Source organism: Pelophylax lessonae (assembly GCF_965119305.1).
Source record: "Pelophylax lessonae genome assembly, chromosome: 5".
Taxonomy (NCBI): Eukaryota; Metazoa; Chordata; class Amphibia; order Anura; family Ranidae; genus Pelophylax; species Pelophylax lessonae.
The window spans coordinates 516813148-516829017 of NC_138772.1; the positions used below are offsets into that span (position 1 = coordinate 516813148).

At 40.1% G+C, this 15870-nt stretch overlaps 1 protein-coding gene across 1 annotated transcript in view; it reads left to right on the forward strand.

Annotated features, from left to right (window-relative positions):
- FER1L6 (fer-1 like family member 6) overlaps positions 1–15870 on the forward strand; it is a gene marked incomplete at its 5' end in the record, with an annotated part of 316530 nt that overhangs the window by 232192 nt on the left and 68468 nt on the right. Inside the window, 4 exons of the mRNA XM_082257934.1 lie at positions 2775–2905; positions 10449–10580; positions 12102–12230; positions 14584–14711. Coding sequence (XP_082114060.1) covers positions 2775–2905; positions 10449–10580; positions 12102–12230; positions 14584–14711 — 520 coding nt within the window. The remainder of the gene's footprint in view (positions 1–2774; positions 2906–10448; positions 10581–12101; positions 12231–14583; positions 14712–15870) is intronic.

Below are 15870 nucleotides of genomic sequence, written 5' to 3' on the forward strand. Positions count from 1 at the left end.
TGGATACCTATGTGGAAAAGTTTTAAAGACTGACATCTTGCACTAGACAAATTTTTTCTGTGAAAACAGAGTGTGGTCTTTTACCTCAATTGGCAAAATCTGCATTTAAAAAAGAAAACCTGTCTTGTCCATTCAGAGCAAAGCAACATGTTTGTTTTATCTCCATCCCAGCAACACTTTTTCTTCACTCTTCTGTCTCTCTGTTTAGTGCTAGGAATTAAAGTGATCCTAAGGCTCCGTTCACATTATAGCGTATGGATCACGGGCAGAACCGCCGCGGTTCCGCCCGCGATTCCGCCCGCGATCGGGAGATTATTTGCTATAATCTCCCGATCGCGGGCGGAACCGCGGCGGTTCTGCCCGTGATCCATACGCTATAATGTGAACGGAGCCTTAAGGAAAGATTTTTTTTTTTTTTTAATAACAAACATGTTATACTTTGTCCAAGAAAAGAGTTTATGAGACAAGACTCAATAGGTTGTGATTCCACATCCCCATGTACAATTGGTAAAAAAGACAAGAAAATAAATATGGGACTTTATAGGCAGCCACTCATAACCCCGTGGCGAAAAAGAACTAAATTATTAAGATAAAAAAATATATTTTATTCAAACATCATTAAAAAATTGCATAAAATCCATACACAAAAGATGTATAATGTCTCCCTATTGTAAGGTAGGCTCTCTCTTACATACAAGGAGAGGCCTGTAGAGATACCCGTAATAGGAACATATGACGTATATTGATTGGTTAAGATATCTAAATTTCACGGGTATTTTTAGAGACTCGCAGGGTCGCTATGCGTTTCGCTCGTAGCTTCTTCAGGGGATCCTGTCAATACCAGCTTCCAAAGGGAAGAAGATAATTATGGAGCACCTGGAGCCGTAAGATGGAAGGAGCACGAAAGGGGGGACCCGGGCACACCTGTCCCAGCCAGAAAGAGGGCAGAGAGTCCACACACCACAGATATTTATCTGATGTTTTTCCGAATTCAGGGGTGTCTGTCACAAGACAATATCACTTGTGGGTATATCGGATAAGCCTGTGAGTCCAATTTTCCAATGTATAGAGGGTAGTCCATCTGCTTACCCCTCTCTGTTTAACCACGTTACCACCGGAGGATTTTGCTGTCTTACGTCCAGGCCACTTTTTGCGATTCTGCACTGTGCGACTTTAACTGACAATTGCGCGGTCGTGCAACGCCGTACCCAAACGCAATTTACGTCCTTTTTTCCCACAAACAGAGCTTTCTTTTGGTGGTATTTGATCACCTGTGTGATTTTTACTTTTTGCGCTTTAAACAAAAAAAAAAAAGCATACATTTTGAAAAAATAACAATATTTTTCACATTTTTTTATATGAAATTCCCCCCCCCCCCCCAAAAAAAAATGTAAAAATCAAAATTTTTTAAAATTTTTGGCCAATTTGTTTTCTGCTACCTATGTTTGGTAAAAAAAAAATCACAATAAGCGTATTTTGATTGGTTTGCGCAAAAGTTATTGCGTTTACTAACTAAGGGAAAGATTTCTGTCATTTTTGGTGTTTTTTTTTTAACGAGTAATGGCGGCGATCTGCGATTTTGTTTTGCGGTACTGCGACATTGCGGCGGACAGATCGGACCCTTGACTGACATTTTTGACACTTTTGGGGTTACCAGTGACATTACTGCAGTAATCAGTGCTATAAATATGCACTGTTACTGTAAAAATGACACTGGCAGGGAAGGGGTTAATTTTATTGGAGAGGGAGGGGTTAATGTATGCCTGGTGCTTACTAACGTGTGTGGGGGGAGGTGACTGAGTGACACAGGGACAGATCGCAGGTTCAGCTATGCTGAACCCTGCAATCTGACCCTGCCTGTCACTTAGGAGATCCGACCGCTTTGTTTACACAAGCAGGCGGATCTCCAAACTCGATTCCCCGACAATCGGGGAAGAGCGGCGGTGATCGCCGCTGCTCCTCTCCTGGCCCGACTCCCGCTGTGACTGAATACAGCGGGAGCGAGCCTCCAGCGGCGTGCGAGCGCCGCCCACAAGGGGAGGAGTCCAGTGACGTAGGTCTACGTCACTGGACAGGAATGAGCCACTGTGCCGCAGTAGAGGCACAGTGAGCGGGGCTAAAGTGGTTAACTAGTGCTGGTCCTTTACACAACCCCCCTCTCCTAAAGGAATCCAGATGATAGAAGCTAATATTGGCTCGTGAAAAACTGCTTTAAAGTGATTGTAAAGGCTCCATTTTTTTTTTTATAAAAATAACAAAACATGTTATGCTTACCTCCTCTGTGGAATGGTTTTTCACAGACCAGCCTAGATCCTCCTCTTCTCAGGTCCATTTTCGGCTCTCCTGGCCCGTGCCTCCCTCCCTTTAAGTGCCCCCCCAGCAAGCAGCTTGCTCTGGGGGCACCCGAGTCGAGTCGCAAGCTCCCTGTATCAATTCAGACACGGAGCTGCGGTTCGGCCCTGCCCCCTCTTTCTCTCCATTGGCTAACTGACTTTGATTGACAGCAGCGGGAGCGAATGGCGCTGCTGCTGTGTCTTCATCAATGAGGAGGGGAGTCCCGGACGTCTGAGACAGTTGTAGACATTGCTGGATCGAGAGGGGGCTCAGGTAAGCAATAGGGAGGACTGAGGGGGCTGCTACATACAGAAGGTTTTTTTTTATCTTAATGCATAGAATTCAAAAGCTATTGCCAAAAATAGAGCTTGGCACAAAAAGTCCTCCTGTTTTTGCATATTTGTCTCAATCTTTTATTTCCATTGTTTGTTTTCACGCAGCAACAAAGCCTTCTAAGACAAAAGTGCTGCTTGTTGATGAACACGACAAGAAAAAGAGAGATGCCAAAAAAGCACTCGATACTTTTAAACCAAAACCAAAGGAAGAAGGACCAAAACTTGCCACACTTCAGGTATTTTCTGTATTGGTCTATACAAAAACTTTTCTAAATGTGTAATGGCAGAGCTACCCACGGCTGTCAAAACGCAAATTAGCTGATTACCTAAAGAGGAACACATTTTTGTCTCAGCCCCCTTGCTATAAGCCAATTATTGTCTCTGTGCCTGTGCCCACCTACAATATTTTCTATATTACGACTGACACTTTCAGCACAGGAAGAAGGTTTACTATTGGTCAATAGAAGAAAAGTTTTTAGTACTTGATTCAGATTTTCTCAGCTATTAGGCCTCTTTCACATGGGCATCTGAGCCAATGCATTGTAAATTCCAATGTACAATTGTGCTCATAAGTTTTATTATCAATTAACTGTGTTTACTCTTTTTAAATCATAATGACAACAGAAACTACCCAAATGACCCTGATCAAAAGTTTACATACCCAGGTGATTTTGGCCTGATAACATGCACACAAGTTGGCACAAAGGGGTTTGAATGGCTATTAAAGGTAACCATCCTCACCTGTGATCTGTTTGCTTGTAATTAGTGTGTGTGTGTATAAAAGGTCAATGAGTTTCTGGACTCCTGACAGACCCTTGCATCTTTCATCCAGGGCTGCTCTGACATTTCTGGATTCTGAGTCAGGGGGAAAGCAAAAGAATTGGCAAAGGATCTGCGGGAAAAGGTAGTTAAACTGTATAAAGCAGGAAAGGGATATAAAAAGATATCCAAGGAATTGAGAATGCCAATCAGCAGTGTTCAAACTCTAATCAAGCAGTGGAAAATTAGGGGTTCTGCTGAAACCAAACCACGGTCAGGTAGAGCAACTAAAATTTCAGCCACAACTGCCAGGAAAATTGTTCGGGATGCAAAGAAAAACCCACAAATAACTTCAGGTGGAATACAGGACTCCCTGAAAACATGTGGTGTGGCTGTTTCAGGATGCACAATAAGGCACTTGAAGAAAGATGGGCTGCATGGTCGAGTCAGCAGAAGAAAGCCATTATTACGCAAATGCCACAAAGTATCCTGCTTACAATACACCAAACAGCACAGAGACAAGCCTCAAACCTTCTGGCACAAAGTCATTTGGAGTAATGAGACCAAAATTTAGCTTTTTGGCCACAACCATAAACTCTGCATTTGGAGAGGAGTCAACAAGGCCTATGATGAAAGGTACACCATTCCTACTGTGAAACACGGAGGTGGATCGCTGATGTTTGGGGGGGGGGGGTGTGAGCTACAAAGGCACAGGAAATTTGGTCAGAATTGATAGCAAGGTGAATGCAGTATGTTATCAAAAAATACTGGAGGAAAATTTGCATTCATCAGCCCGGAAGCTGCGCATGGGACGTACTTGGACTTTCAAACATGACAATGATCCTAAACACAAGGCCAAGTCGACCTGTCATTGACTACAGCAGAATAAAGTGAAGGTTCTGGAGTGGCCATCTCAGTCTCCTGACCTCAATATCATTGAGCCACTCTGGGGAGATCTCAAACGTGCCGTTCATACAAGACAACCCAAGAATTTACAGGAACTGGAGGCTTTTTGCCAGGAAGAATGTGCAGCTTTACCATCTGAGGAGATAAAGAGCCTCATCCACAAGTACCATGAAATAATTCAAGCTGTCATTGATGTTAAAGGGGGCAATACATGGTATTAAGAACTGGGGTATGTAAACTTTTGATCAGGGTCATTTGGGTAGTTTCTGTTGTCATTATGATTTAAAAAGAGTAAACACAGTTGATTGATAATAAATGGCTTCAGCCAAACATTAACCATGAGTGAAAGAAAAGTTTTGTGTTATCATTCATATTCTCTGAAAAATGGCCAAGAAATCATAAATTCTGCCAGGGTATGTAAACTTATGAGCACAACTGTATTTTCCTGCTCAGAAAGCCCAGGTGCTGCAAAAAATGTCTATTTTTTCCCATATGCCTGTGCAAGGACTCATGTGTATATGAGCACCAGTGTATAACCGAGTACTGCCGCACACAGTTATTTAAGTCTTTTGCTCCTTTCGCACGGGCAGTGCGCCCGACTGAGTCTTTTTTGCTCAGTGGGGATGGATCCGCCGATCCCAGCTGAGCAGGCAGATGACAGCTCCGTCTCCGCTCTGTGGGGAGATCGGATGATAACAGACCACCTGTCCGTTTTCATCCGATCTTATCTGATCCGATCCTCCAAACGGATGGAAAATAGGGTTTCCATCCATCCAGATTTCACGGACAGGATCGGATTGGATAGCAGCTAGTGTCAGAGGAGATGTCTCCACTGACATCCGCTGCTCCATAGGGCTGCATGGAGCATCTGATCAGGTCCGCCTGAAAAACTGACAAGCGGACCGGATCGGAAAGCCCATGTGAAAGGGACCTTTGGGTAGCTGCAGGTAGTACCTGGGTTTCCTGCGCAGGTGAAATAAGCTGATGATCAGATTGCCCAGGCTCAGACAAAGGCCTTACTGCCTCTATTATATTTTTTAAAATTTGTGAATCTTATCGGCATGTTATCAAAGAGTTAAACTGCGTGCATCCAAAAGATTCACTACCTATTGATTGCTTTACATGATTTAAAAGTTTACAATTACCTGCGTGACTGTCATTGAGTATGACAATGCTGTAAATTGTATCTGAGCACCACAAACTGAAAACACAATTTAATTCATTTTTAATATTCAAAGCAATCTTATCCTTCCATCCATGTCTCCATGATTTATTTTGTTAAGAAATTACTTTGATACCTTTTTAGCAATGATCACTAAAAAAGTGTCTGTTAGGTGTCCAATTTGTCCACCGCAATATCGCAGTCCCGCTATAAATCACTGATTGCCGTCATTACCAGTGAAAAATAAAATAAATAAAAATTCTAGAAACATATCCTATAGTTTGTAGATGCGATAACTTTTGTGCAATCCAATCAATATACACTTATTGGAATCTTTTTTTTTTTACAGAAAATATGTAGCAGAATACAAATTGGCCTAAATTGATGAAGAAGTTAGATTTTTAAATAATTTTATTGGATGTGTTTTAAAACAAGAAGTAAAATATATATATATTTTTTAAATTGTTGGTTATTTTTTGTTTATAGCGCAAAAAATAAAAACCGCAGAGGTGATCAAATACCACCAAAAGAAAACTCTATTTGTGGGAAAAAAAGGACCTAAATTTTATTTGGGTAGATTGTAGCATGACCATGCAATTGTCAGTTAATGTAATGCAGTGCTGTATCACAAAAAATGGCCAGATCAGGAAGGGGGGTAAATCTTTCAGAGGTAAAGTGGTTAAAGTGCATGAGCACCAATTCAGTAACTTTTTATAGCTGATGTTGTCAGCCTGCTGCAGGTAGGAGAAATCATTTCCTCGGTCTCCTCCCCAGTGATCAGACTGCAACATTGTAACTTTGTAGCAAGTCAAGATAAAAAGCATATAGAATTAGGCTCCATTCACACCTGAGCATATCATTTTCAGGTATTTTTTGGGCGTTTTTCAGGCTTTTTTTGGGGAGTTTTTTAGGCGTTTTTTGCAGGCGTTAGGAGGCAGGCATTGGCATCTAACATAAATACCTGTAATCTGCCAAAAAAGAAGCTCATGTACTTTTTTGAGCTTCAGGCGTTTTGCTTCAGGCAACAAAATGCTCATATGTGAACAGGGGCCAATAAAATTAATGGGATTTTTCTTGTTGGAGCGTTTTGAGACTTACATGTTTCTCAGGCTAAACAAACCACTGCTCGATACATTTTATAAAAAAAAAAAATACTAAGATTGCCTTTCACTTACTATACAAAAATGTATTGTACACAATAAGACAAATAGCCATAAAACTGTGGTGAACTGACAAACCGTTTAACCAACCTCCCCCATTCTGTTGACCTGCTGTCTTAGTAACATGCAATATACATATCAAATACTCTTTCTTATAGGGATGGGTTAAAATTTATAGATTGATCCACATTGTCCTATTCTTGAACAGTCTTTCAAATTCAATAATAAAAAGTGCAGCGCTACAATACTTCAAACATAAAATGCCATTTGTAAAAAAAAAATAAACATAAATCAAGCATGTGACCATCTTACATCATACAAATAAGGAATAATCAAAATCCTAAAAGTCCATAAAGTGAAAAGTATGTGCCAAAAAGTGTAAAAGTCATCCAATAGCAGTATATGCCCAAGTGATATCAGACATGAAAGGTGACAGAAGTGCCTTAGGCCCCGTTCACACTTGTGCGACTTTTCCTGCGACATGGGACTGCACAGTCCCATGACAAGTCATACTCCATGATTTCTAATGAGTAGCGTTCATATCTGTGCATCTTCAAGTCGCAAAGACTCAAGTAGTCCCTGCACTACTTTGGGACGATTTTAATGCATTTTGAGGTCTATAGACATAGGCATTGCCTCAAGTTCAGTCAAAATCACGATAAAATCATGTGATTTTTAGGTTGCATAAGTGTGAAAGGGGCCTAACTGCATAAAGTGACTCCGGTGCTACTTTCTTCACCAATAAGCGCTCACCAGAATTCCATTGGTAAATGGCAAAATGACAAAATATCCTTTAAGAGTTCCCAGCAATCATCAAGTGGCTCTTCCACAGGTGAAACTGTCTCTCGCACTGAAACTTGATCAAAAAGGTGCTCACCCCACGGAGCCCGAGAAAAGGTTTATGGTGTAGTAATTTATTGTAAAACTAATGGCATACAAGTAAAACAAAGGATGTACATCCAGTATAAAAACATAAACGGCCAAACTTATAGCAATAGCCGCCAATCCCAAACAAGGATACAGCAGTGTGGCGTCAGCATGCAAAGCTCCTCCCTACAGGTTTCGTGCCCATGCACGTCATTAAGGGGTGTAGATGGACCCCCTGAGTTTTATCATAGGATTGGTCACTTCACCTCTGAAACGCTTTCCGTGTTTTATCAATAGTCTTCCAAATAATCATGTGCATGACATTTATATACTGACAACTAGTTCAGGAGGAACTCTGCATAACTGTAGTAATAAGTCAATATTACTATATAATAATAATAAATCATGGACAAAAATAAATTATTTGGTCATCAAAACATAATAGTACAACTACCTGTTCCAGAGAGCATTACCCAACCACCCTCCAAAAGTAAAAAGCTGTATCTGTTCCTTCCAAAAATCGATATCATTCTTTAAGAGACATGACAGCCATACTGTCTAATGTCTTCCCCAATATGTCCTTTTAGAGTATGTGCATTTTAAACTGCTCCCTAGTGATGGGTCGAACACTAGGAGGCAAATCATTTTTAAACTTTTTCTATTTTTCGGGTCCGGTGGGCATCGTGATTGACAGCGGATTTACATCGAGGGCCACTATTTTTTTTCTTTTTAATAAAGGACTTGTCAAAAACAGTTTCCTGTGGTTTTTACACTTTTTTGGTGAATGGGTATGGGTACCCGATATCTATTCACATAGGGGGGGGGGGCAGGATCTTGGGGCCCCCTTGTTAAAGGGTCTGGTATGGATTTTGGGGGGACCCTATTCCGATTTTTTATTTTTTTTTTATTTTGGCGTGAAGTTCCCCTTAAAATCTATACCAGACCCAAAGGGCCTGGTATGGATTTTGGGGGGGGGGGGGGGACCACATGCCGTTTTATTTTTAAATTCTGTCATAGGGTTTCCCTTAACCACTTAAATACAGGATACTTTCACCGCCTTCCTGTCCAGACCAATTTTCAGCTTTCAGCGCTCATTGGCATCTATGGGAAATATTGGTCAGTTTGACATGGCACTGCTCCCCGTTCTTTCAAGATATCAGTGTCATTGTTTGTGAGACTTGACAGTCATACCATGTGGTACCTGCCTCAATGTGTCCACTTAAGTTAAAGAAGGTGCACAACCTGCCACCCACTTACTCATGGCTTATGCATGCCAAGTTACTATTAGTCTGTTTTGGCCAGCTAATTACAACTTTTAGAGACAATCCTGCCCCCACAGTGTATAAAGAGCTTCATATTCATATACACACTTGACATGGGTGAATTCTTAAAGTGACACTAAGCGATAACCTTGTTCTCCAAAAATAACCTGTATAAAGGAAAAGGGGTTTGGAACTTTAAATGAGGCACATGGGGGAAACATGTGTTTCCATCCCTATTCGAGAAATATTATGAAAGGTTGGGAGTGAGGTGTGCTACTAGACCAAGGCAAGGTGTGATAGGTGATCACACCAGTTCAAGGCAACAAAAGATAGTAAATAGTACAAACAGATATTTATTGTATCATCAACATACATCATAACTGTGCGAAACTTCATGAATTGCATAAAAATGACAAATACAAGATAAAAATAATACATCACAGTAAATGGGGTTATGATATAAGTACATGAACAACAAAACTGAATGAATGGGAGCTGGTAATGCAAGATCAGATAAATAATGTAACAGATAGTGACAATGCATGCCAACATGAGATAAGTTGGAGGTGGCATCCTATTGGCTCAATAGCTCCCATTCATTCAGTTTTGTTGTTCATGTACTTATATCATGACCCCATTTACTGTGATGTATTATTTTCATCTTGTATTTGTCATTTTTATGCAATTCATGAAGTTTCACACCGTTATGATGTATGTTGACAATATAATAAATATCTGTTTGTACTATTAACTATCTTTTGTTGTCTTGAACTGGTGTGATCACCTATCACGCCTTGCCTTGGTCTAGAAGCACACCTCACTCAAAGTCCAAACCTTTCCTAATATTTCCAAAATAACCTATACACTTCCACTACTTAATGGCCCTGTAGTCTATTTTTTATTAAATTGTTTCTTACTGTGTTTTTTTGCCTTCTTGTAATGTCCTCCATGAGACCCTAAACCTCTCTTTTCCCCTATCTCTTCCATTTGTTTGAAGCAGTGCGTGTTAGTTGTGGTCATGTGCACTGCTCTGTGCACACTACAAATCCCATAGTTCATAGGCCATCTTGGAAGTGAGCAAGAGGGAGAGTGGCTTTGTTCCTACATACAGTGAGACCATGAAAAATGAAGGTAGCCACCCTCTAAAAGGAGGTCAGATCACAGCAGCTGAAAAAAGGAATTAGGAGATTTGGAGGAGGCTAAGAGTTATGGAAAGGACTCGTTGAGTAAAGAATATATACAATACTTGAATAGAATTTTTTAAACTAGAGTTTAGTGTCACTTTAAGGGCTGAGGCATGTACGTACTTCGAACGGGGTCAGCTTTTTAGATCATGCATGTCTCAGTATTGAAAAGCATCCAATATACAGGTAAGTGTGTCTCATCCACTCCAGAGAATCCACAAAACAGCCATAGATTATAGCACAATATCCCCCCCCCCCCCCCCAAAAAAAATTGATTTACATTGGTATTGTGTAAAGCTGGTTCTTGCTTAGTGTTAAAAAAGTAATCATTATCTTTAAAGAATATTTTTATTTGACATTTTTGTGTATGTCAGATAAGTGGATTTGGAAACCATTGAGTATTTTTTATCCTTGTTGGCTGTTTTTATTTATTGATCGCAAATATCTTAAGCTGTTTCCCACTGTGTTTACTGTCTCAGATATATGATGGAGAGTTGGAGAGCGAATTCCAGAACTTTGAAGACTGGGTCAGAACGTTTGAACTTCTAAGAGGCAAAGCCAACGATGAAGATCACAGCGTCCATGATGACAGAATTGTCGGTAAATTCAAAGTAAGTTATTTGAGTGATTTTTTTTGATGCTGACATGGTAGAAAATAGGCCATAACTTAAATAGTGTATCTGTCACTACAGTGGTTCTCTCTGTATTTGGATTTCCTTTGAGCTCTTTGCTTTACTCAAACAGATCAAAAAAATAAAAAAATAAATAAATGACACCTTCACTCAAATTAGTTATTTTTTTGTTCACCTAGGAGTTTTTATTGACTCTTCCCACCTTTGCTTGTTCTAGCTCCTCTATTTTCATTTTGAAATTGAGGGACACAAACTTAAGAAGAGATGAATTATAATAAAGTAATTTTCTCTTAGTGAACATATTTATTGCAAATTATTTAAAATCAATGAGAGATTTGTCCCTTTACGATGTTGACCGGTGTAGTGCCCTCTTACGTGGGTGGGTTGTAGGGTAGTACCCCGTTGAACTGGTGGTCAGTTGGGTAATGCTCCTTCAGGTTGATGATCAGTGGGTAAGTGGCCACTTACATTTCTGGTCATTGGTAGTCAGTAGAGGAATGTCACTCACTGCTGGTAGTCAGTGTAGTGCCTCTCTCCATTACTGGTTAGAAGAGAAGAACCCCCTTATATTGGTGGTCATTGGTGAACAGTCCACTTACGTTTTTTGGTCAGTGTAGTGTGCCATAACATTGGTGTAATGCCCCATTATATTGGTGGTCAATGGCAAATGCCCCCCTTATGTAATTTATGTAGTGTCTCCTTACATTGATGATGTAGTGTGCCATTGCACAGATGGTTAGAGTATTGCCCCATTATGTTGGTAGTAAGTGGTCATTGGTGTAGTGTCTTTTTACATTAGTGTATAGTGTAGCATTACATTTGGTGGTCAGTTTAGTGCCCTCTCATGTTGGAAGCTAGTGTAGTGCCCTCTTAAATTTGGTGGTCAGTATAGTGCCCCCTTATGTTGGAGGTTAGTGTAATGCCCTATTATATGGGTGGTTAGTGGTGAAGTGCCCCACTATTTTCATGGTGGCTGGATGCTAAATATTTTACAGATATCACTGGTTAATTAGCTGAGAGACAAGTGGCTCCATGTCCCAAAACTCCAGCTTTGACTCTGACTGAATAACATCAGTGTCAGAACTATGCAGGCTATGTCAGGCAGGTTAATATTCTGCCCGGCAATGCCTGTATGCCTCACCAGACCTGGGGCATTTGGCAGCAGTAATGGGGTGCTGGGATCTAGCAATGTCCACTACATAATTTTGTTATAAGTTACAACTGGTTTCTTGCTCACACTGGACTGGGCATGTTATACTAGTATATATACTAGTTATAAATCACATTCATTTGAGATCCCCTAGCTCTGGAATGGATGGGAGTGGTACATTGTTTAATAGAAAGCAGTGCAAAGTATGGTGGAACTAATTGAAGTTAATGGAGGATTTATTAAATAAATTAATACTATAAATAATAATGATCTCTAATTATTCATTGATATAAGTAATAATGATTTCTAATTATTCATTGATATAAGTAATAGTGAATTTTCCTCCCAAGGGCTCTTTCTGCATTTATAAGAGCATAGATGATTTATCTAGTTCAATGGATAATCGGCAGATGAAAATCACACAGGGGATTCCACCTAATCATTCTGTTAAAGTCCTCATCCGTGTCTATATTGTGGCTGTAAGTATTCCTTTTTTTTTTTTTCTCATATTCACTTTCAAAACACATATGTTCTGTTAAGTTTTCATAATAGATCCAGCTAGTTTTCCTTTTGCTCATGGTAAGGAAAATAAATTAGGCGCAATATCTGTGAAAAAATTGTATTACGAGAAAAAATTGTTTTTTTTTTTTATATAAATGGTGGTGGTGAATAAATATGGGATGGTAGTGAAATTAATGTAAAACAAAAAATGCTAAAGCAAATGTATGCTAATTAAAAGTGCTAGTGCTTAAGTGCAAACATATATGCTAATAATCACCTGAAATCAATTGCTTGGTATGTATGGGTGCAAACTTAAGGTGCTGGTGCTTCAGTGCAATGGTGTATACTTCTAAACAATAATATTCATAAACCCAAAAAATTACCAATCAGCAAATAATAATTATATCACAACAATAACTTTTGTGTGCAAAAAGTGCAAGTGCAAAAAAGAAAAAATGCAAAAAATGCGAGCATTAGTAAAATACTAAAAAATATTTCTCAAACTTAATAATCTCATATCAAACAATTATAAATAAAGTCCATTGAATAAAGTTCATTATTATAATCCTCCCGTGCAGAAAAGTGCCAATAGTGCTGAAAAATAAATAAATTTGAAGGTGCTTGTGATGTGTCAGTGAGGATCCTTCCACCACAGTAATTAATGCCTGGGTAAACTCAGCAGATATATTGCTGGTAAAATTATAAACCAGCAATCAAGCTTTGTTCGCACTTTAATTAATCCTTGACCTCCTCTCTCCTTGGTCACCGCAGCTCAAGTTTAAAATTAGTGGAATCACATAGAGGGATAAAGAGGGATGCCACACATAGCGTTATACTGCATAATAAGACTATTTTATTTATAAAAGATAAATTCCATAACATTTACAAGGATGGTGTCTGCCAGACACTAGGGATCTGTGCTGTGTAACATTAATCCTCTGCTCAAGCCGTTCATGAGCAGGGATATATGAAGCAGTTCCTTTCCAATGCTTGAGCAGTGCTGTATCAGTGTCCTGTAAGCCATGCCCTACCGGTTTCGTCACCTGACTTTTTCTCAGGGCGGTCTCAATGATCTCTGAGTGAGTTACTTCAAAAAAGCATCTTCTAGATCCCTGTGGAATGGCTTGCTTTCAAAACTTGCTCACACCTGCCAATCAGAGGGTGCATGGTATTTTCTCAGCTTAAAGTATATCTAAAGCCAAAACAAAAATGTCATGTATTACAGTTAGACGATCCTTAGATGTTGTGGCTGCATTAGTTTTCAGTTTTTTTTTTTAAATATATTGTTATAGGGTGGCTCCGATACACCCTTGGACAGCAGCACTGTCTGGGGAGGGTAGTGTTACATGAACTAGATAATGGGGTGTCGGACTCAATTTTATCGCAGGCTGCATCATCATTATGGTTGCCCCCAATGGGCTGGTTGTCTCTATAAGACTATATAAATTTATTCATGGCTTTTTTCCTCAGAGAATAGCCCAGATAGCAAGCAATTGCTCTGCAAGTTTGAAAATGACTTGCTAAGCTATTGCTAGACTTGCCAGGCTTCACAAGTTTGTTGCGCAATTGCAGCAAGTCCGCATTGCATGACTCAAGATCACATTTCTTTGCAAACATTCTGCAAGTCTGCTGCACGTTCTGGTTCAGGTATGTTGTGCAATAGTCATGCCACCACAGGGGTCACAGTGGCTGAATTTCCATGCTGTAGACTTGCAGAGCTCTTTCTGTAGACTCAGCACTGCAACTTTGCTAAAGACTTGCCACACATATTTGCTACAAATTTTAAAAGTGTCAGTTAGAATATCTGCTTTAATTGCTCTGCTGTACTACTTGACAGTGAAAATGTGCAGAAAGGTAACAGGCGTATGATTCAACACTGTAACAAATTTGTGGAAAGTTATCCTTGCTATCTGGGAGGTGCAGGAACATAACCACGCCCTCCCATGCTGAACTATATCGTAATTGGGGCACCTTAAAGGGGCAATAAATATGAGGAGTGAGTTATGTGCAAGGTTCAAGGGTACCCTATGCCCCAAATGCATAGATCAGGGGTGCGATATGTACTGAGCGCAGGGTTCAGGGGTGCACTATGCACAGAGTGCAGAGTTCAGGGGTGTGTTACATACAGAGTGCAGAGTTCAAAGTTCAGGGTTGAGGAGTGCGCTACGTTCAGAGTGCAGGATTGAGGGGTATGAACTGCACAGTATGTAGGGTTTAGTTGGAAGCACTGTGAAAAGCCTGCTAACTCTGATATATATATGTCTCTGCCTGTAGCTGCTCTATAAATTGTATTACCTACACCTATAATCATTCATGTTGCTTTTATAACAGGGAATTAATCTGAGCCCAGCTGATCCAGATGGAAAATCTGATCCATACATTGTTCTAAAATTGGGGAAGACCGAGATAAAAGACCGGGACAGATATATTCCTAAGCAACTGAATCCAGTGTTTGGAAGGTAAGATGCATGTCAGCTAAATCGAAACTGCTATAAAACTTTGATTTCCATGGGATTTCAGCATGGCAAGGAGGGGGGCTGTACTGCATGGCAGCTGTAGCCATGGCCATCTCCTATATCTCTGCAGAACTAATGCAAGCCAATAGTTAGACCACAATACTAGAGTGGCTGAATGCAAAATCCTGGGGAAATAGCAGTTTTGACCATGGCACTAGATAATGTCTATATTGGAATCACTTCTTACTAAAATTTCTGGAAGTCTTTAAGTGCATCTATACACGGCCTGCTATTCTCAAGTAATTCTCCCGACTCGTGTATTATTTGTAATAACTAGGAAAGGAAAGAGTTGGTGTCTTAATAGCCAAGCAATAACCAACATGCTTGTTTTTAAAAAGGACTGGGGGAGATTTACTAAAACTGGAGAGTATAAAATCTGGTGCAGCTGTGTGTGGTAGCCAATAAGCTCCTAACTTCAGTGTGTTCAATTAAGCTTTGAAAAAAAAATCCTGGAAGCCGATTGGTATTTATGCAGGGATGTACCTGATTTTGTACTCTCTCTAGCTTTAGTAAATCTGCCCTACTATAACTTTAAGTTTTTCCACCATTCTAGCTAATCTGTGAAACTGATGTAAGACAGTTTCATTTTACCCACAGAAGAGGGGAAGTTGTCCTAATCAAACTTGGCCATGTATGGATGCCAAATATTGCAAAGGCAACACCCTAGCAAAGAGAAAGGCCGCCATCATTCCTACCACCTCTCATTTAACTGAGTGGTCAACATTCAGGGAACAAATATAAAGCTGTCTTTGAGCTAAGCAGCTGAATACGCCAGTGAAATTCATGTATGTTTACTGTCTTACTTGCAAAAGTATTTGTAACTCAGTTCAGTTGCTCTAATGATCTAGACCAGCCTTTTTCAACCAGGGTGCCCCGGCACCCCTGGGGTACCTTTATGTTTTTTCAGGGGTGCCTTGGCAAAATGCCTAAAAATTGCCCAAAAATGTATACAAGCCAGCAGGTGGGTCAAGCCTGCCTTGGGAGCTGCTGAGAACAGACTCTCCTGGGTTACCCTTAGCAACATCTTGTAAATTCTTAGCACTTTAAGTCCTTGGCTCAGTCAGTAAACAGTCCAAGGGAATTCGTTTTTTTGTATTTTATT